General features: G+C 41.5%; 1 protein-coding gene across 1 annotated transcript in view; it reads left to right on the top strand.

Moving 5' to 3' along the window:
• The first annotated feature begins 6,333 nt into the window (after positions 1 to 6,333).
• Positions 6,334 to 21,570, top strand: part of LOC117277006 (uncharacterized) — a 33,779-nt gene continuing 18,542 nt past the window's right edge. Inside the window, exon 1 of the mRNA XM_070176848.1 lies at positions 6,334 to 6,826. Within this exon, the coding sequence (XP_070032949.1) occupies positions 6,334 to 6,826 (493 nt within the window). The remainder of the gene's footprint in view (positions 6,827 to 21,570) is intronic.

Consider the following 21,570-nt stretch of genomic DNA (forward strand, 5'->3'; position numbering starts at 1 on the left):
GTGATAGTCAGGTCAACTGTTACAACCGATCCAAATTCAAATCACACAAATGTACCCCGCTGGTAGAAAAGAAAGCCTTCACACAACATTACAAAAATCACACATCCGTAGATTACCTCGTAGGTTATAACCCATCTGCTTTGCCTCAAACTGACATCTCTCTATACCCTTCCACAGTTGCAACTACTACGCAATCACTTAGTCTTCCTCATTCTGAACTCATCAACAAGATGAAAATCTACTTTACTCCACAATTAAACAACATGAGAGATCCATCAACACACCCATAACTCAAGACCATACGCTAGATCAAGACAGAAATCAGACAACCGATAGTCCTTTCTACATCTCAAGTAAACTCTTCTCGTCACATTCGAACAATCTGAATACATCTCGCAGTCACATCATATTCACCACCTAGTCATCCAATCACAAATTCCACTAATAGTGACACCAACAGACCTATAAGTCCCGAAAAAACATGCTCACACAATCGAAATATCCGTGCTCAAGCTACCTTTAAAAACCAGACTCAAGTCCTCCAGACTAGCCCATCATCAGCACGCCAAAATCACATCTCGCACTCAACCATGGAATCACAAGCCGCCGGCGCACAGCCGATACTAAGCGCTCATGTGCGCATGCGAATGCGTGGAAGGAATTCAAAAAGTTATACTTTAAGATGAATCAATGCCGCACGTTAAGGAAAGAACGATGGGAAGTATATCCTAAATGTACCGTAGACTCTTGAAGATAGGTATGGAGTCATCATATTGATCTACAAGACTCACTAGACACTTGCTCATGACTTGTAGAACCTATGAACCTAGAGCTCTGATACCAACTTGTCACGACCCAAAATCTAACTAATCGTGATGGCACCTAACCCAACCCGCTAGGTAAGCCAATTAACAATTATCCAATTCCAATGATATTTAATAAGACAGTAAAGTATAGAAATTATCTGAATGCTATACATTTCCTAAGGATTGCTAGTACAAATCATGAGCTTCTAAGAGGCAGCTACAACCGGAATGTAGGTACATCTTCAATTCCGTCTCTCGTCGATCACACAATGTCAGCAGTCAATATCTACAAGTAATATATAGAAGTGTAGTAGAGAACACTTACCCTAGTCCACAAGATGAAAATTGCTTGAAGAATCACCTCAATCCGAGCTCCAGAGCTCCTAAAATGAAGAAAGAACCAAAACCCTCGATAATATAGCTTCTGCTCAGCGATTCCACATTTGCAGATAATTCGTCTCATCTGCGACCACCGCTTTTGCGGTAAACCTTCACTTCTGCAAAAACAACTTGACCTAGAAATCCCTCACACTTGCGGTCTTTAAGCCGCTTCTGCGCATTTGAACCGCATCTGCGGTAACGCAGGTACGTCCAAGCATTCGCATTTGCGATCCTCACGCCCAGCTCCCCTTCACGCTTCTGCGACTCCTTTGTCGCTTCTACGACCATCGCACCTGTGCAAACCAGATGCACGTGCGATCACACCAGAACCAGCAACTTAGCAAAAATCCAAAAATGCAATAAAATGATCTGAACCTCGTCCGAATCTCACATGAGCCCCTCAGGACCCCGTACGAACATGCCAACAAGTGCCATAGCATAACATGGACCTACTCGAGGCCTCAAAACACACATAACAACATCAAAATGATGAATCACACCTCAACTCAAAATCAATGAACTTTGAAACTTCAAACATCCACAACCAATGCCGAAACCTATCAAATCACGTCCGATTGACCTCCAATTTTGCACACAAGTCACATTTGACATTAAGGACCTACTCTAACTTCCGGAATCTGATCTGACCCCGATATCAAAAAGTCCACTCCCGGTCAAACTTTCCAAAATTTTAACTTTCGCCATTTCGAGCCAAATTCAACCACGGGCCTCCAAATCACAATTCGGACGCAATCCTAAGTACAAAATACCCAACAGAGCTAACCGAACCATCAAAATTCCAATCTGAGGTCAAATGCTAAAAAGTCAAACTTGGTCAACTCTTTCAAATTTAAAGCTCCTTAGTTGAGAATCATTCTTCAAAATCAGTCCCGAATAACCTGAAAACTAAAACCGATGATTCACACAAGTCAAAATACATCCTACGGAGCTACTCACGCCCGTAAACTATCGAGCGAAGTGAAAATGCTCAAAACGACCGGTCAGGTCGTTACGTCTTGTCCCTCTTTTGTCTTTACAGAATGCATAATAATATATCACTGCTCGTTGGTAAGATAATTCTCCCACCATCCTTTTAGTTGACCAGTAAAACCAACTATTATCATTTTTGCAATAGCTTTTTCTGTATTCTTATGTACTTTAAAGATAGTGTTGTACATAAGCATTCTATGTATTGTCATATAAATTTGTCTATCCGTAAGGTCATCTATATTCCATTGATAGATGTTTGTCCCACTGTAACCTTGATGGTAATGGTCACTATCAAGTTCTTCTAAGAGAACATCATGCGGGGTTGGTCTTGGATAATATAACATCCTTTGTACTGGGTTTCGAGCATATTTTTCAGAGATCTTATTAATCTTTTCTCAGACTCGTAGTATCTTATCTTCATCAGATAAATGCTCTGAATTTATAGGGTTAACTCTAAATTCTCCAAATTTCTTATCCAATAATTGTTCAAGGTCTACAAGATTATTTATTTTAAAATCTTTGACCTCAGGAAAGGGTTGGATACTTGCAGTAGCTATTTGGTCTTTACCTTTAGTATCCTTTTCAGTCATTTTTTGGACATCAGTTATCAACTTGTCCAGTCTTTCATGTATAGAAGAAATTTGTTCACCTAGAAAACTAACATAAATATTAGTATAATTTTTCTGTGTGAGCATAGTATTTAAATTCTTAGTTGTTATAACAGTAGTATTATTTTCAAATAATTTTGAAAAAGTAGTGAACTATACTACTTTATCTTTTTCTCCTATTTGAAAATGATTGTTGCGGAGGAAAACCTAATTTAGTAACTTCTTCACTACTGAGCTTATAATCTGTAATGACCCAACCGATCATTTTAACTTTTAGAACCCTGTTCCCTAAAATAAAACTTTCCGGAGGTGCTTGTAATGACTTATGACTTCTAGGGATGGTTGGTTCGGGATTTGGAAGTGTTTGAGGTAAAACCGGAACACTTGATTCCTTAAGTTGGCCTTAAAGTTCTAAGTTTGACTTCGGTCAACATTTTGAGAAAACGACCCTGGAATAGAATTTTGATTATTCCAACAGCTCCGTATGGTGATTTTGGACATAGGAGCGTGATCGGAATTGTGTTTGGAAGTCCGTAGTGAAATTAGGCTTGAAATGACTAAAATAGGAATTTAAAGTTTGAAATTTTGACCGGGGAGTTGACTTTTTGATACCAGAGTCGGAATTCAGTTCCGAAAATTTTCATAACTCCGTTATGTAATTTATGACTTGTGTGTAAAATTTGAGGTCAATCGGAGTTGATTTGATAGGTTCCGACATTGAATGTAGAAGTTGAAAACTCTTAGTTTCATTAAGCTTGAATTGGGGTATGATTCATGGTTTTAGCGTTGTTTGATGTGATTTAGAGGTTAGACTAAGTTCGTATGATGTTTTAGGACTTGTTGGTATATTTGGTTGAGGTCCCGAGGGCCTCGGGTGAGTTTCGGATGGTTAACGGATCAAAAGTTAGACTTAAAAAGCTGCTGCAATTTTCTCTTCTGCTGCATTTTCTAGGATGTGACCGAGCCTCAAATCGAGCACCAGATATCGAGCCTCAGGTCGAGCCCCAGATACCGAGCCTCAGATCAAGCCCCAGATATCGAGCCCACGATCGAGGCCTGATTCAAAGTCAGGGACGAGGCTCAGTATCGAAGCTTCGATCGAAGGCAAGGCTCGAGGGCATGATCGAGGGTAAGGCTCGAAGGCTCAAGCTTGATGAAATGATTGAGGCTATGATCGAAGGCCCAACCTCGATACCCTGATCGAGGCCATGACCGAGGTCCAGACTAATGCCTGTGATCGAAGTCGCGATCGAAGGTAAGGCTCGATGGCACGATCGAAGGTAAGGCTCGATGGCATGATCGAAGGTATGGCTCGAGGGCTAGGATCGAGGCCTAACGCTTGATGCACTGATCGAAGGCACATGTTCGATGCCGCGATCGAGGCCCTGTTCGAGGCCCAATTCCGAAGTGCTGGGCAGTGTTATAAAAAGAGGGCATTCTCCCCATTTTGCCATTTTTGACAAACTTGAGCTTGAGCAGAGACGACTTTTGGCAGGTTTTCAAGGGAAAAACATTGGGGTAAGTGATTCTAACTCGGATTTGATCAATATACAAGAATATATCATTGTTTTCACAATTTAATTAGTGTTTTGAGATTGAAATTTGGAAAAGATAGAAATCTCATAGAAACAAAATTTTGTGATTTCGGTATCGATTCGGAGTCAGATTTGAGTGAAACTTGTATGGTTGGACTCGTAATTGAATGGGTTCTCGGATTTCATAACTTTCGTAGGATTCCGACATATGGGCCCCGCGGGCGAATTTTTAATTAATTTCGGGATTTTTATTAAAAATATAGTATTTCCTTATAAAAGTTATTCCCTACAAATTTTAGTGATTGTACTGAATTATTTTGGCTAGATTCGAGCCAGACAGAGTTGGATAATCGTGGAAAAGGCAAAAATATTGGATTAAATTGGAGCAAGACGAGGTAAGTCTCTTGTCTAAACTTGTGAGGGTGAAATTACCTCATAGGTGATTAAGATTAAATAATTGTTACTAATTGTGGAGGCTACGTACGCAAGAGGTGACGAGAGTCCGTGCGTAGCTACTATTAATGCTAAAGTCCGGGTAGTTTAGGACTCAAAGCATGTATTACTTATGTAAATTGTATTCTTTGATTAATTAATATTAATTGATATATATGAATATATTGTGAATTGTTTATATATATATATATATATTGTGAATTGTTTGATAAAGATATTAAAGGATGAAAATCTCATAGGCTTGATTTCTATTTAAACCAATTAATTGTCAAAAGAAATTGTTCTCTTCCCAAATTTATCATATAATAAATATACTCTCCTTCCGGAGGTACATAAAAATATCCTCCTTTCTTGTGGAGCAGGTCGAACGCCTCGGCAGGATAGATGTATCTATGGAGCGTGCCGCACGTCCCTCGGCAGTGTACACGATACTATGGATCAGGCCGTACGTCCTCGGCAAAAATCGTGCTTAATAATAATAGTAATTACACGATGCTTTAATAATTTATTTCAGCTTGTAAAGCTAATTAGTAAATCGAAAAATCTTTGGAATTGAATGAATTATTATTCTTGCTTGTTAAGGAATTAATTGTTACTCCTGTAAATGAGATTTTATTGATAAATTGGAATTTATTTGAATTAAAGGAATTTAATTAATATATATTGAAAATTGATACATTTGAAGGAATTTGATTATTTTCGCTGATTAAATAAATTCTGTAAATCACATTGATTTAAATATCCTAGTTTTATTTCAATTGTTATTGACCTATAGTGAATGTCAAAGTCGGCCATCTCGTCTCTACCACTTTGAGATTAGGCTTGATACTTACTGGGTACACGTGGTTTATGCACTAATACTACACTTGCTGCACTTTTTGCGCAGGATCTGAGACAGGTACTAGTGGAGGACCTATCATCACATACCCACGTCATCCAGAGGCATAGTGGTGAGCTGCCTTTCTGAGCCGTTCTGCAGCTACCACTGTCTCTTCTTCTGATATTTATATTTTGTCTATTTTATTTCAGACAGTATTTGAAGTTTTTGTATAATCTACTAGATGCTCATTCACTTGTGACACCAGGTCTTGGCACACACATTGGTAGAGTTTGGGTTTATATTTTCTTGATTTTAAATTTTATCAATGTATGCTTAATTTATTAGTTGTCTTGCCTAGCTGTAGTGTTGGGCGCCATCACGACCTACAGGTGAAATTGGGTCGTGACAACATGGTATCAGAGCACTAGGTTCACATAGGTCTCACAAGTTATGAGCAGACTTAATAGAGTCTTGCGGATCGGTACGGAGACGTCTGTACTTATCTTTGAGTGGCTATATGTTGTTAGGAAACTACCTTTCTTCATATTCCATCGTGCAATTGATGTAGTACTAAATATCCTTCTCTTATTCTTTCACAGATGGTGAGAACACGCTCTAATGAGGTTCCAAACCAGGGAAGAGCTTCTCCCCCAGTTGTTAGAGGTCGAGGCAGAGGCCGAGGCCGAGGGAGGGCTCCAGCTCATGGTAGAGGGCGAGGACGTCCCAGGACTATTCTGGTTATGCCGCCAGTGGATCCAATAGATAATACCATTATTGAGGAGCAGGGTGAGGTGCATGTGGCAGATCCAACTCCGGTGGACTTCACATCTGTACCGGGATTTCAGGATGTTATGGGTCGTATACTGCGATTCATGGATAATATGACTCAGGCCGGTTTATTTCTGGCATACCCAGCCACATCTAAGGCGGGCGGGGGAGCACAGACCCCTACTGCGCAGGCTCGTGGACAGGCAGCTGCTGTATATCAGACCCAGGGTGCATTACCCGTGGGTGGAGTCCAGCCAGTGGCAGCAGCTACACCGGAGCCCAGACCGGCTGTAGCCGCCGATCCTCAGAAACTATTGGACAGATGGACTAGACTACATCCTCCTATCTTCGGGGGTGATCGACATGAGGATCCACAGGATTTCATTGATCATTGCAAGGATAGATTATACAACATGAGGATATTGGAATCCCGTGGGGTTGATTTCGCTACTTTTCAGCTAGAGGGTAGAGCCCATAGATGGTGGCAGTCTTATGCTCTTGGCAGACCAGCAGATTATCCTCCCATGACTTGGGATAGGTTCACCCGCATCTTCTTGGACAGGTATATTCCACCCTCCCAGAGGGAAGAGTTGCGGTTTCAGTTTGAGCAGCTCCAGCAGGGTCAGATGTCAGTGACCGATTATGAGGCGAGGTTTTCTGAATTATCTCGCCATGCACTAATGATACTCCTTATTGAGGCGGAGAGAGTGCAAAGGTTTGTAGCCGGTTTACATACTGGTATTCAGGCTACTGTGGCTTGAAAGGTTGAGATGGGTACTTCTTATGAGTGAGTTGTGGAGATAGCCCGGAGGATTGAGGGTGTACGTCAGCGGAGCCGAGAGCAGATTTTGAGAGATAAGCGGTTCAGGTACTCTAGAGAGTTCAGAGGTGTTCCGTCCGGGGGCAGAGGTTAGTTAGTGAGGGGACAGTCCAGCAGACCCCTATATCCAGCACCACCACCTCCTCGAGGTGCTCCAGTGCGGCCTTATCTCAGTGCTATCCCAGAGAGTTCTTACCGCCCACCAGCTATTCAGGGTCCTCCCAGTGGGTATTCAGGTCCCTAGGGCCAGACACTTAGTCAGCAGCCCATCACACCAAAGAGTTGTTACGAGTGTGGGGATCCTAGTCACATGCGGAGGTTTTGCCCCAGGCTTCGGGATAGACCAGTACAGCATGGTCAGCAACCTATGCTTACCGGACCAGTTGCTCCACCAGTAGTCCGCCCACCCAGAGGTGGAGGACAGGTGGGTAGGGGTCGTCCTAGAGGTGGAGGTCAGCCAGTTGGCGCTCCAGCTCGGTTTTATGCTTTTCCGACTAGACCAGATGCGGAGGCCTCAGATGCCATGATTACAAGTATTATTTCTGTTTGTGGCAAAGGTGCCTCAGTATTATTTGATCCGGGATCTACGTATTCATATGTGTCATCTCTATTTGCTCCATTCTTGGGCGTTTCTCGTGAGTCCTTGAGTACTCCTATTTATGTTTCCACTCCTGTGGGTGATTCTGTTGTTGTGGACCGGATCTACCGGTCCTGTATTATTACATTCTGTGGTTATGAAACTAGAGCAGATCTCCTATTACTTGAGATGACCGATTTTGAAATTATTCTTGGTATGGACTGGTTTTCTCCATATCATGCTATTCTAGACTGTCATGCCAAGACTGTTACCTTGGCTATTCCAGCATTGCCTAAGATGGAGTGGAAGGGTTTGCCTGTTAGTTCATTTAATCGAGTTATTTCTTTTATAAAGGCTCAACACATGGTTGAGAAGGGTTGTTTGGCTTATCTAGCCTATGTTCGGGATACTACTGCATAGACTCCTGCTATTGATCCATTGCCTGTAGTTCGGGAGTTCCCCGATGTATTTCCGTCAGATCTTCTAGGTATTCCACCTGATCGTGATATTGATTTCTGTATTGACTTGGCTTCAGATACCCAGCCTATATCTATCCCACCGTATCGTATGGCTCCGAAAGAATTGAAAAAATTGAAAGAACAGCTTGAAGAGTTACTAGCCAAAGGGTTTGTCAGACCGAGTGTATCGCCTTGGGGTGCACCAGTATTGTTTGTGAAAAAGAAGGATGGAACAATGCGGATGTGTACTGATTATCGCCAATTGAAAAAAGTCACTATTAAGAACAAGTACCCATTGGCGCGTATTGATGATCTATTTGACCAGTTGCAGGGTGCTAGGGTATTCTCTAAGATCGACTTGAGGTCAGGGTACCATCAGTTGAAGATTCGGGATTCGGATGTTCCGAAGACTGCTTTCCGTACTAGATATGGTCATTATGAGTTTCTGGTAATGTCTTTTGGTTTAACTAATGCACCGACAACATTTATGGATCTGATGAACAGGGTATTCAGGCCATATATTGACTCATTTGTCATTGTCTTCATTGATGACATTTTGATCTACTCTCGTAGTAAGGAGGAGCATGAGCAGCATATGAGAGTGGTGCTTCAGACATTGCGGGAATAAAAGTTTTATGCTAAGTTCTCTAAATGTGAGTTTTGGCTAGAGTCTATAGCATTTTTGGGACATATCGTATCGGGCGAAGGTATTAAAGTTGATCCCAAAAAGATTGAGGCAGTTCAGAATTGGCATCGTCCCACTTCGGCGACGGAGATCAGGAGTTTTCTGGGTTTGGCAGGTTATTATCGTCGGTTCATGGAAGGTTTTTCATCTATTGCAGCACCTTTGACCAAATTAACCCAGAATGGTGCTCCATTCCGATGGTCCGATGATTGTGAGGTGAGCTTTCAGAAGCTCAAGACATCATTGACTACAATACCAGTGTTAGTGTTGCCTTCTGGTTCGGGGATGTATACAGTGTATTGTGACGCTTCGCGCGTTGGATTGGGTTGTGTATTGATGCAGGAAGGGCAAGTTATTGCATATGCTTCACGTCAGCTGAAGCCCCATGAAAATAATTATCCGGTACATGATTTGGAGTTAGCTGTGATTGTTCACGCTCTTAAGACTTGGAGGCATTATCTTTATGCAGTGTCTTGCAAAGTTTACACTGATCATCGCAGTTTGCAGCATTTGTTCAAGCAGAGGGATCTAAATTTGAGGCAGCGCAGATGGCTGGAGTTACTAAAAGATTATGATATTACTATCTTGTATCATCCGGGCAAAGCAAATGTGGTTGCAGATGCCTTGAGCAGAAAGGCGGAGAGTATGGGTAGTTTGGCTTTCATTTCAGCAGAGGAAAGACCATTAGCCTCAGATATTCAGTCTTTGGCTAACAGACTTGTGAGGCTGGATATTTCAGAGCCCAGCCGAGTTCTTGCATGTGTTGTGGCCCGGTCTTCACTATTTGAACAGATAAAGGCTCGCCAGTATGATGACCCACACCTGGTGGTTCTTCGTGAAACGGTACTACGAGGTGTTACCAAGGAAGTTACTATTAGAGCGGATGGTGTTCTGCGACTCCAGGATCGTCTGTGTGTTCCTAATGTGGATGAACTGAGGAAAAAGATCCTAGAAGAGGCACATAGTTCTTGATATTCTATTCATCTAGGTGTTACTAAGATGTATCGTGACTTGAGGCAACATTATTGGTGGCGACGAATGAAAAAGGACATAGTTGAGTATGTAGCTCGGTGTCTAAATTTCCAGCAAGTTAAATATGAGCACCAGAGGCCAGGTGGCCTACTCCAACAGATGACCATACTAGAGTGGAAATGGGAATGAATTACTATGGATTTTGTAGTTGGGTTGCCGTGGACCTTGAGGAAGTTTGATGCAGTTTGGGTGATTGTTGACAGGTTGACCAAGTCGGCACATTTTATTCCTGTTGTGACTACGTATACTTCAGAGAGGTTGGCCCAGATTTATATTCAGGAGATAGTTCGGTTGCACGGTGTGCCAATTTCCATCATATCAGATAGAGGCCCTCAGTTTACTTCACATTTCTGGAGAGCAGTACAGAGTGAGTTAGGGACCCGTGTAGAGCTCAGCACAACCTTTCATCCGCAGACCGATGGACAGTCAGAGAGGGCAATTCAAATTTTGGAGGATATGCTCAGAGCATGTGTGATTGACTTTGGAGTTCAGTGGGATCGTTTCCTGCCTTTGGCCGAGTTTGCTTATAATAAAAGTTACCAATCCAACATCGAGATGGCTCCGTTTGAGGCTTTATATGGTCGGCGATGTCGTTCACCTATCGGATGGTTTGAGCCAGGTGAGGCTAAGTTATATGGTACTGATTTGGTAAGGGATGCCTTGGAAAAGGTAAAGTTGATTCAAGAGCGACTTCGTACAGCACAGTCTATACAAAAGAGATATGTGGATCAGAATGCGCGTGATATATCATTTATGGTAGGTGAAAAAGTTCTCTTGAAGGTTTCGCCGATGAAGGGAATTATGAGATTTGGGAAGAAAGGCAAGTTGATCCCAAGGTTTATAGGCCCATTTGAGGTGTTGAAACGAGTTGGGGAGGTTGCTTATGAGCTTGCCTTGCCTATTAGCCTATCGGAAGTTCATCCGGTTTTTAGCATTCTATCTTATGTACTTTAAAGATAGTGTTGTACATAAGCATTCTATGTATTGTCGTATAAATTTGTCTATCCGTAAGGTCATCTATATTCCATTGATAGATGTTTGTCCCACTATAACCTTGATTGTAATGGTCACTATCAAGTTCTTCTAAGAGAACATCATGCGGGGTTGGTCTTGGATAATAGAACATCCTTTGTACTGGGTTTCGAGCATATTTTTCAGAGATCTTATTAATCTCTTCTCAGACTCGTAGTATCTTATCTTCATCAGATAAATGCTCTAAATTTATAGGGTTAACTCTAAATTCTCCAAATTTCTTATCCAATAATTGTTCAAGGTCTGCAAGATTATTTATTTTAAAACCTTTGACCTCAGGAAAGGGTTGGATACTTGCAGTCGCGATTTGGTCTTTACCTTTAGTATCCTTTTCAGTCATTTTTTGGACATCAGTTATCAACTTGTCCAGTCTTTCATGTATAGAAGCAATTTATTCACCTAGAAAACTAACATAAATATTAGTATAATTTTTCTGTGTGAGCATAGTATTTAAATTCTTAGTTGTTATAACAGTAGTATCATTTTCAAATAATTTTGAAAAAGTAGTGAACTATACTACTTTATCTTTTTCTCCTATTTGAAAAGATTGTTGCGGAGGAAAACCTAATTTAGTAACTTCTTCACTACTGAGCTTATAATCTATAATGACCCAACCGGTCATTTTAACTTTTAGAACCCCGTTCCCTAAAATAAAACTTTCCGGAGGTGCTTGTAATGATTTATGACTTGCGGGGATGGTTGGTTCGGAATTTGGAAGTGTTTGAGGTGAAACCGAAACACTTGATTCCTTAAGTTGGCCTTAAAGTTCTAAATTTGACTTCGGTCAACATTTTGAGAAAATGACCCCGGAATAGAATTTTGATGATTCCAACAGCTCCGTATGGTGATTTTGGACTTAGGAGTGTGATTGGAATTGTGTGTGGAATTCCGTAGTGAAATTAGGCTTGAAATGGCTAAAATTGGAATTTAAAGTTTGAAAGTTTGACCGGGGAGTTGACTTTTTGATACCGGAGTCGGAATTCAGTTCCGAAAATTTTCATAGCTCCGTTATGTAATTTATGACTTGTGTGTAAAATTTGAGGTGAATCGGAGTTGATTTGATAGGTTCCGACATTGAATGTATAAGTTGAAAACTCTTAGTCTCATTAAGCTTGAATTGGGGTATGATTCATGGTTTTAGCATTGTTTGATGTGATTTAGAGGTTCGACTAAGTTCGTATGATGTTTTAGGACTTGTTGGTATATTTGGTTGAGGTCCTGAGGGCCTCGGGTGAGTTTCAAATGGTTAACGGATCAAAAGTTAGACTTAAAAAGCTGCTGCAATTTTCTCTTCTGTTGTATTTTCTGGGATGTGACCGAGCCTCCGATCGAGTCCCAGATATCGAGCCTCAGATCGAGTCCCAGATATCGAGCCTCAGATCGAGCCCCAGATACCGAGCCTCAGATCGAGGCCCAGATATCGAGCCCACGATCGAGGCCTGAGTCGAAGTCAGGGACGAGGCTCAGTATCGCAGCCTCGATCGAAGGCAAGGCTCGAGGGCATGATTGAGGGTAAGGCTCGAAGGCTCAAGCTCAATGCAATGATTGAGGCCATGATCGAAGGCCCAACCTCGATACCCTGATCGAGGCCATGACCGAGGTCCAGACTCGAGCCTGTGATCGAAGTCGCGATCGAAGGTAAGGCTCGATGGCACGATCGAAGGTAAGGCTCGATAGCATGATCGAAGGTATGGCTCGAGGGCTAGGATCGAGGCCCAACCCTCGATGCCCTGATCGAAGGCACATGTTCGATGCCCTGTTCGAGGCCCAGTTCCGAAGTGCTGGGCAGTGTTATAAAAAGAGGGTATTCGTCCCATTTTTCCATTTTGACGAACTTGAGCTTGAGCAGAGACGACTTTTGGCAGATTTTCAAGGGAAAAACATTGGGGTAAGTGATTCTAACTCGGATTTGATCAATATACAAGAATATATCATTGTTTTCACAATTTAATTAGTGTTTTGAGATTGAAATTTGGAAAAGTTAGAAATCTCATAGAAACGAAATTTTGACATTTCGGTATCGATTCGGAGTCGGATTTGAGTGAAACTGGTATGGTTGGACTCGTAATTGAATGGGTTATCGGATTTCATAACTTTCATCGAATTCCGACATGTGGGCCCCGCGGGCGAATTTTTAATGAATTTCGGGATTTTTATTAAAAATGTAGTATTTCCTTATAGAAGTTATTCCCTACAATTTTTAGTGATTGTACTGAATTATTTTGGCTAGATTCGAGCCAGACAGAGTTGGATAATCGTGGAAAAGGCAAAAATCTTGGATTAAATTGGAGCAAGACAAGGTAAGTCTCTTGTCTAATCTTGTGAGGGGGAAAGTACCTCATAGGTGATTAAGATTAAATAATTGTTGCTAATTGTGGGGGTTACGTACGCACGAGGTGACGAGTGTCCGTGCGTAGCTACTATTAATGCTAAAGTCCGGGTAGTTTAGGACTCAAAGCATGTATTACTTGTGTAAATTGTATTCTTTGATTAATTAATAGTAATTGATATATATGAATATATATTGTGAATTGTTTGATAAAGATATTAAAGGATGAAATTCTCATAGGCTTGGTTTTTATTTAAATCAATTAATTGTCAAAAGAAATTGTTCTCTTCCCAAATTTATCATATAATAAATAAACTCTCCTTCCGGAGGTACATAAAAATGTCCTCCTTTCTTGTGGAGCGGGCCGAACGCCTCGGCAGGATAGATGCATCTATGGAGCGTGCCGCACGTCCCTCGGCAGTGTACACGACACTCTGGATCGGGCCGTACGTCCTCGGCAAAAATCGTGCTTAATAATAATAATAATTACAAGATGCTTTAATAATTTATTTCAGCTTGTAAAGATAATTAGTAAATCGGAAAATCTTTGGAATTTAATAAATTATTATTCTTGCTTGTTAAGGAATTAATTGTTACTCCTGTAAATGAGATTTAATTGATAAATTGGAATTTATTTGAATTAAAGGAATTTAATTAATATATATTGAAAATTGATACATTTGAAGGAATTTGATTATTTCCGTTGATTAAATAAATTCTGTAAATCACATTGATTTAAATATCCTAGTTATATTTCAATTGTTATTGACCTATAGTGAGTGTCAAAGTCGACCATCTCGTCTCTACCACTTTGAGATTAGGCTTGATACTTACTGGGTACACGTGGTTTACGTACTCATACTATACTTGCTGCACTTTTTGTGCAGGATCTGAGACAGGTACTAGTGGAGGACCTATCATCACATACCCACGTCATCCAGAGGCATAGTGGTGAGCTGGCTTTCTGAGCCGTTCTGCAGCTACCCGTGTCTCTTCTGATATTTATATTCTGTGTATTTTATTTCAGACAATATTTGGAGTTTTTGTATAATCTACTAGATGCTCATTCACTTGTGACACCAGGTCTTGGCACACACATTGGTAGAGTTTGGGTTTATATTTTCTAGGTTTTAAATTTTATCAATGTATGCTTAATTTATTAGTTGGCTTGCCTAGCTGTAGTATTGGGCGCCATCACGACCTACAGGTGAAATTGGGTCGTGACATAATCTCTCTCTAATACTAAAATATAGTTATGAACATATTTGGACATAAACCAAGGAACAAAAGCAAATATTTTAATATGACTACTTATGTCATTATAAAAATTATTTTGAAAGAAAGTTCTTAACTTTTCATCAAAGTTATCAAAAAACCAATTTCTAAAAAGTTCCCATCTGGGTTTTTAAAATTCTTCACAAATCATTTTTCTTGCCGGTGAACCCGGACTAAAATAGGTGCTAAGTTTAACACTACTTTTCCCAATGAATATCATTAGGAAGAAGGATACTGTTAAAAATAGTAGGAAAGAAGAATATGAATTTCCTCATCAATTAGATTTACTTAATAAATGGACTATACCATTAGTCAAGCCTAGGGTTATATACCAGTTAGGAACCTTTGAAAATCTAGGTTTAAAACAAGTTGTTAAAACTACTAAAAAAATAATTATTGTAGATAGCGATCATGCCACCTTTAGATTATTATCTGAAAGTGACTTAGCCCCTTATAGGGACACACACAGATTCATGCATATAGGTTTAATACAAGTTGCTTTTATGCCACTTACTTTAAGAGGCTTACCTGAAAGTTTTATAGCAGCTCTCAGAGATGGCAGGAACCAGAAATGGAAAAACTCCCTTATAGGGACAGTACACACCAGTTTGGCCTATGGCCTTGTTTATTTTAATGCTTATCCGAATTTGTAAATTTCTTTAAATGACGAAAATTTGTTAGATGCTTTAATTTTAAATATCAAATTACATGGTTATGATTATTTGCCTGGTACAGAATTTATATGTATCTGTTATAGAATTTATTATAAGCCTTTATATACTTTAAATCCTATGTATAAAATAATGGATTTCAAAAATGAAACTATTTTAATAGAAACTAACTTTGGTAGATCTAAAGTTACTACCAGAAGACCTATTAAATGGGATGAAATTGATTTTCCCAAAGAATAGGCCATAGAGGAAGCAATATCTCCTCAAAACACTGGTAATATGGAGGTAACAGAAATTGAGGAAACCTCAGATGTAACTATTAAGATCAGGTTCAATGAACCTGTTTAAACTGATAATATGAGTTTATCATTGTCACGACCCAATTTCACCTATAGGTCGTGATGGCGCCCAACGTCACCGCTAGGCAAGCCAACTAATAAATTAAACATATATTTTCTCTTTTAATAATTTTTCGAATAATTAAACTTTCCTTATTTGCAAGATTTAAGAAAATAAAAGGTTTAATTAATTAAAACCAAGTAATAGTTCAAAACCACAATTCTACTAGTGTGTGTGCCAAGACCTGGTGTTACAAGTGTGTGAGCATCTAGTAGATTATACAAAACTCAACTACTGTCTGAACAAGAAATAGACAAAATACAAATACAAAGGAAAGGCTCTAGGAGCTGCAGAACGACTCAGAAAGTAGCGCACCACTAAGCCTCGGGATATTTGGGATACGCGTAGGTAGACTTTTCTACTTTTCAGCTGGAGGGCAGGGCCCGTAGATGGTGGCAATCCTAACTTCTTGGCAGACCAGTAGATTTTTCTGCCATGACTTGGGACAGGTTCACCCGTATCTTTCTGGATAGGTATATTCCACCGTCCAAGAGGGAAGAGTTGTGGTTTCAGTTTGAGCAGCTCCAGCAGGGTCAGATGTCATTGACTGACTATGAGGAGAGATTCTCTGAGTTGTTTCGCCATGCACTTATGATACTTCCTACTAATGTAAAGAGAGTACAGAGGTTTGTTGCGGTTTTGCACACTGGTATTCAGGCTACTATGGCCCGGGAGGTTGAGATGGGGACATTTTACGAGTTGGTTTTAGAGATAGCTTGGAGGATCGAGTGTGTGCGTCAGCATAGCCAAAATCAGGCTACGAGGGATAAGTGGTTTCGATATTCGGGAGAGTTCAGAGGTGCCCCGGCTGGGGGTAGAGGTCAGTCCAACATGCCCTAATACCCAGCACCGCCTCCTCCACGGGGTGCTCCAATGCGGCTTTATTTCAGTGCTATGCCAGAGAGTTATTACTATCCTCCAGCTATTCAGGGTTCCTCCAGTGGACATTCAGGTTATCAGGGCCAGACTTCAGGTCAGCAGCCCACCGTACCGAGAGGTTGTTTTGAGTGCAGAGATCTCAGTCATGTGTAGAGGTTCTACCCCAGGCTTCGGGGTAGGGCAGTGCAGCAAGGTCAACAACCTATGATTACATCACCAGTTGATCCACCTGTCATCCGGCAGCCCAGAGGCGGAGGGCAGATGTGTAGGGGTCGTCCTAGAGGTGGAGGCCAGTCAGGTGGCGCTCCAGCTCGGTTCTATGCTTTTCCGACAAGACCAGATACAGCGACCTCATATTTCATGATCACATGTATTATTTCTATTTGCGGTAGAGATTCCTTAGTATTATTTGATCCAGGCTCTACGTATTAATATATGTAATCTCTTTTTGCTCATTTCCTGGGTGTTTCTCATGAGTCTTTGGGTACTCCTATTTATGTGTCCACTCTTGTGGCCGATTTTGTTGTTGTGCATCGGATCTACCGGTCCTGTATTGTTACATTCTGTGGTTACGAAACTAGATCGGATCTTCTGCTGCTTGATATGACCGACTTCGAGATCATCCTTGGCATGGACTGGTTATCTCCATATCATGCCATCCTAGATGGCCATGCCAAGACTGTTACCTTGGCGATGCCAGAGTTTCCTAGATTGGAATGGAAGGGTTCGTCCGTTAGTGCATCTAGCCTGGTTATTTCCTTTTTGAAGGCCCGACGTATGGTCGAGAAGGGTTGTTTGGCTTATTTGGCCTAAGTTTGGGATAATACGGTAGAGACTCTGGTGATAGATTCAATGCCTGTAGTCCGAGAGTTCTCCGATGTGTTTCCTTCTGATCTTCCAGGCATGCCACCAGATCATGATATTAATTTCTTTATTGATTTGGCTCTAGGCACCCAACCTATATCTATCCCATTGTACCGTATGGCTCAAAAAGAGTTGAAGGAGTTGAAGGAACATGTTGAGGAGTCGTTAGTAAAGGGGTTCGTCAGGCCAAGTGTGTCGCCTTTGGGGCGCATCAGTATTATTTGTGAAGAAAAAGGATGGGACTTTGTGAATGTGTATTGATTATTGCCAATTGAACAAAGTTATGATTAAGAACAAGTACTCGTTGCCGCGTATTGATGATTTGTTTGACCAACTGCATGGTGCTAGAGTGTTCTCTAAGATCGACTTGAGATCGGGGTACCATCAGTTGATGATTCGGGATTCTGATGTTCCGAAAACTGCTTTCCAGACTATATATGTCCATTATGAGTTTCCGGTGATGTCTTTCGGTTTGACTAACACCCCGGCAACATTTATGGATTTCATGAACATGGTGTTCAGGCCACATATTGATTCGTTTGTCATTTTCTTCGTTGATGACATTTTGATCTACTCACGTAGTATAGAGGAGCTCAGGCAGCATTTGAGAGTGGTGCTTCAGACCTTTCGAAAAAAAAACTATATGCTAAGTTCTCCAACTGTGAATTTTGCCTAGACTCTGTGGCATTCTTGGGACATATTGTATCGGGAAAGGGTATTAAAGTTGATCCCTGAAAGATCGAGGCAGTTCAAAATTGGCATTGTCCCACTTAGGCGACTGAGATCAGAAGTTTCCTGGGGTTAGCAGGTTATTATCGTCGGTTTGTGGAGGGCTTTTCATCTATTGCATTACCTTTAACCAGATTGACCCAGAAGGGTGCTCCGTTCCGATGGTGCGATGATTGTGAGGTGAGCTTTCAGAAGCTTAATACCGCATTGACTTCAGCACCGGTGTTAGTGTTGCCTTCTGGTTCAGGGGTGTATATAGTGTATTGCGACGCTTCCCGTGTTGGCCTAGGTTGTGTATTGATACAGGAGGGGCGAGTTATTGCATATGCTTCACGTGAGCTGAAACCCCACGAGAAGAATTACCCGGTACATGATTTAGAGTTGGCCGCGATAGTTCATGCTCTTAAGATCTTGAGGCGTTATCTTTATGGGGTGTCCTGTGAGGTTTACACTAATCATCACAGCTTGCAGCATTTTTTCAAATAAAGGGATCTAAATTTGAGGCAGCACAGGTGGCTTGAGTTACTAAAAGATTATGATATTATTATCCTTTAGCATCAGACAAAGCAAACGTAGTTGTAGATGACATGAGAAGAAAGGCAGAGAGTAGGGGTAGTTTGGACTTCATTTCAGTAGAGGACGGGCCATTAGCTTTGGACATTTAGTCCTTGGCTAATAGACTTGTAAGGATGGATATTTCAGAACCCAGTCGAGTTCTTGTATGTGTTGCTTCCCAGTCTTCACTATTTGAGCAGATCAAGGCATGATAGTTTTATTATCCACACTTGTTTGTTCTCTGAGAGACGGTACTACGGGGTGGTGCCAATGAGGTTACTATTGGCGAATATGGTGTTCTACGACTCTATGGTCATCTATGTGTTCCTAATGTGGATTGCTGAGGGAAAAGATCCTAGAAGAAACATATAGTTCTCAGTATTCTATTCATCCAGGTGATACAATGATGTATCGTGACCTGAGGTAGCATTATTGGTGGCGGCGGATAAAGAAAGACATAGTTGAGTATGTATCCAGGTGCCTAAATTGCCAGCAAGTTAAGTATGAGCACCAGAGGCCAGGTGGCCTACTTCAGTAGATTACAATACCGCAGTTGAAATAAGAGCGCATTACTATGGACTTCGTAGTTGGGTTGCCACGGACCTTGCGGAAGTTTGATGCAGTTTGAGTCATTATCAATAGGTTGACCAAGTCGGCACACATTATTCCGGTTGTGACTACGTATACTTCATAGAGGTTGCCCCGGATTTATATTTATGAAATAGTTCGGTTGCATGGTGTGCCAATTTCCATCATATCGGATATAGGCCCTCAGTTTACTTCTCATTTCTGGAGAGCAATACAGAGTGAATTGGGGACCCGTGTAGAGCTCAATACAACCTTTTACCCTCATACCGACGGGTAGTTAGAGAGGATAATTTAGATCTTGGAGGATATTCTTAGGGCATGTGTGATTCACTTCGAAGGTCAGTGGGATCGGTTCTTGCCTTTGGCTGAGTTTACTTATAACAATAGTTACCAATCCAGCATCGAGTCGGCTCTGTTTGAGGCTTTATATAGTCGGCTATGTCGTTCACCCATCGGATGGTTTGAGCCCGACGAGACTAAGTTATATGGTACTGATTTGGTGAAGGATGCGTTGGAAAAGGTAAAGTTGATTCAGGAACGACTTCGTATAGCACAGTCCAGATAGAAGAGTTACGCGGATTAGAAAACGCATGACTTATCATTTATGGTGGGCGAGAAAGTTCTCTTGAAGGTTTCGCCGATAAAGGGAATCATGAGGTTCGGGAAGAATCGCAAGTTGAGCCCAAGGTTTATAGGCCCATTTGAGGTGTTGAGACGAGTTGGGGAGGTTGCTTACGAGCTTGCCCTGCCTCCCGGTCTATTAGGAGCTCATCCATTTTTCTATGTATCTATGCTTTGGAAATATCATGCCGACCTGTCGCATGTGTTAGACTTCAGCACGGTTCAGCTAGATGACATCTTGGGTTATGAGGAGGAGCCATTTTCCATTGTTGATAGGCAGGTTCGCCAATTGAGGTCCAAGAGGATTTACAGGGTAAAAGTTTTGTGGCGGGGCCAACCAGTCGAGGAAGCGACTTGGGAGGCCGAGAAGGACATACGGAGCAGATATCCACAATTATTCAACACACCATGTATGATTCTAAACCCGTTCGAGGACGAACTCTTGTTTAAGAGGTGGAGAATGTAACGACCCAACCGGTCATTTTTCCGTCTAGAACCTTGTTCCTCTAAATAAGACTCCTCGTATGTGTTTTTACTATTTTATGACTTGTAGGGATGGTTAGTTTGGGAATTTAAAGCGTTCGGATCGAAATCGGAACACTTGGTTCCTTAGTTTGGCTTTAAAAGGGTAAGTTTGACTTCGGTCAACATTTTGAGTAAACAACCCCGAAATCGAGATTTCACGATCCCAAAAGGTTCGTATGATGATTTTGGACTTGGGCGTATGTTCGAATCGGATTTTGGAAGACCCGGGAGCGTTTCAGCGGTTAATAGTGAAAGCTGACTATTTGAAGGTTTAAAGCTCTTCGAATGTGTTTTGGAGTAGGTTTTGGAGTAATTGAGGCCTGTTCGGATTTCTGGGCATTGGAATAGTTCCGTATGGTGATTTAAGACTTGCACGCAAAATTTTGTGTCATTCCGAGTAGTTAAAGTATGTTTCGGTGCGTTTAGAGTAAGTTTGAACAATTTAAAATTTCTAAGTTGAATCAATTTTGTTTGGGGTATGATTCTTAGTTTTGATGTTATTTTATGCCTTTCGAGGGTTCGAGCGAATCCATTTTAAAACTTCAAACTTGTTGGTATGTTCAGGCGGGGCCCCGGGGGCCTCGGGTGTTAATCAGACAAGACTCGGACCAAGTTTGGACTTAGGAGCAGCAGCTGAAGCTTCTAGCTTCTGCTGCAATCACATCTGTGCTTGGCCAGCCGCAGGTGCGAGTTCGCATAAGCGAGCCACAAGCAGCAGCAGCATACTAGCATAGGGAAGACCAGTGACCGTAGGAGCGAGCCAGGGACCGCACCTGGGAAGGCGCAGGTGCGAAGGATGTCATCGCAGATGCGGCCCAAGCCGCAGGAGCAACACACTCACCGCAGAAGCGGAAATCCCTCCCGCATAAGTGGCTCTCGCTGGGCTTGAGGAATTCTGCACAAGCGGACACAGCACCGTGGGTGCGGTACCTCAAATGCGTTTCTTCTTTCGCAAGTGCGAAAAACCTGGTGGGCAGAATGTTTTAAAACAGTGATCAGCCATTTTTAGCACATTTTCTCCATTCTTGGGCGATTTTGGAGCTTCTTGAGAGGGGTATTCACCTAGCAACTTTGAGGTAAGTTAATTCTACCTATTGTGAGTTAAATACATAGATTATGGATTGACTATAATATGTAAATTGTGGAAATCAAGGGTTTAGATGAAAAACC

The sequence above is a fragment of the Nicotiana tomentosiformis genome, chromosome 5, assembly GCF_000390325.3.
Source record: "Nicotiana tomentosiformis chromosome 5, ASM39032v3, whole genome shotgun sequence".
NCBI classification, from domain to species: Eukaryota; Viridiplantae; Streptophyta; class Magnoliopsida; order Solanales; family Solanaceae; genus Nicotiana; species Nicotiana tomentosiformis.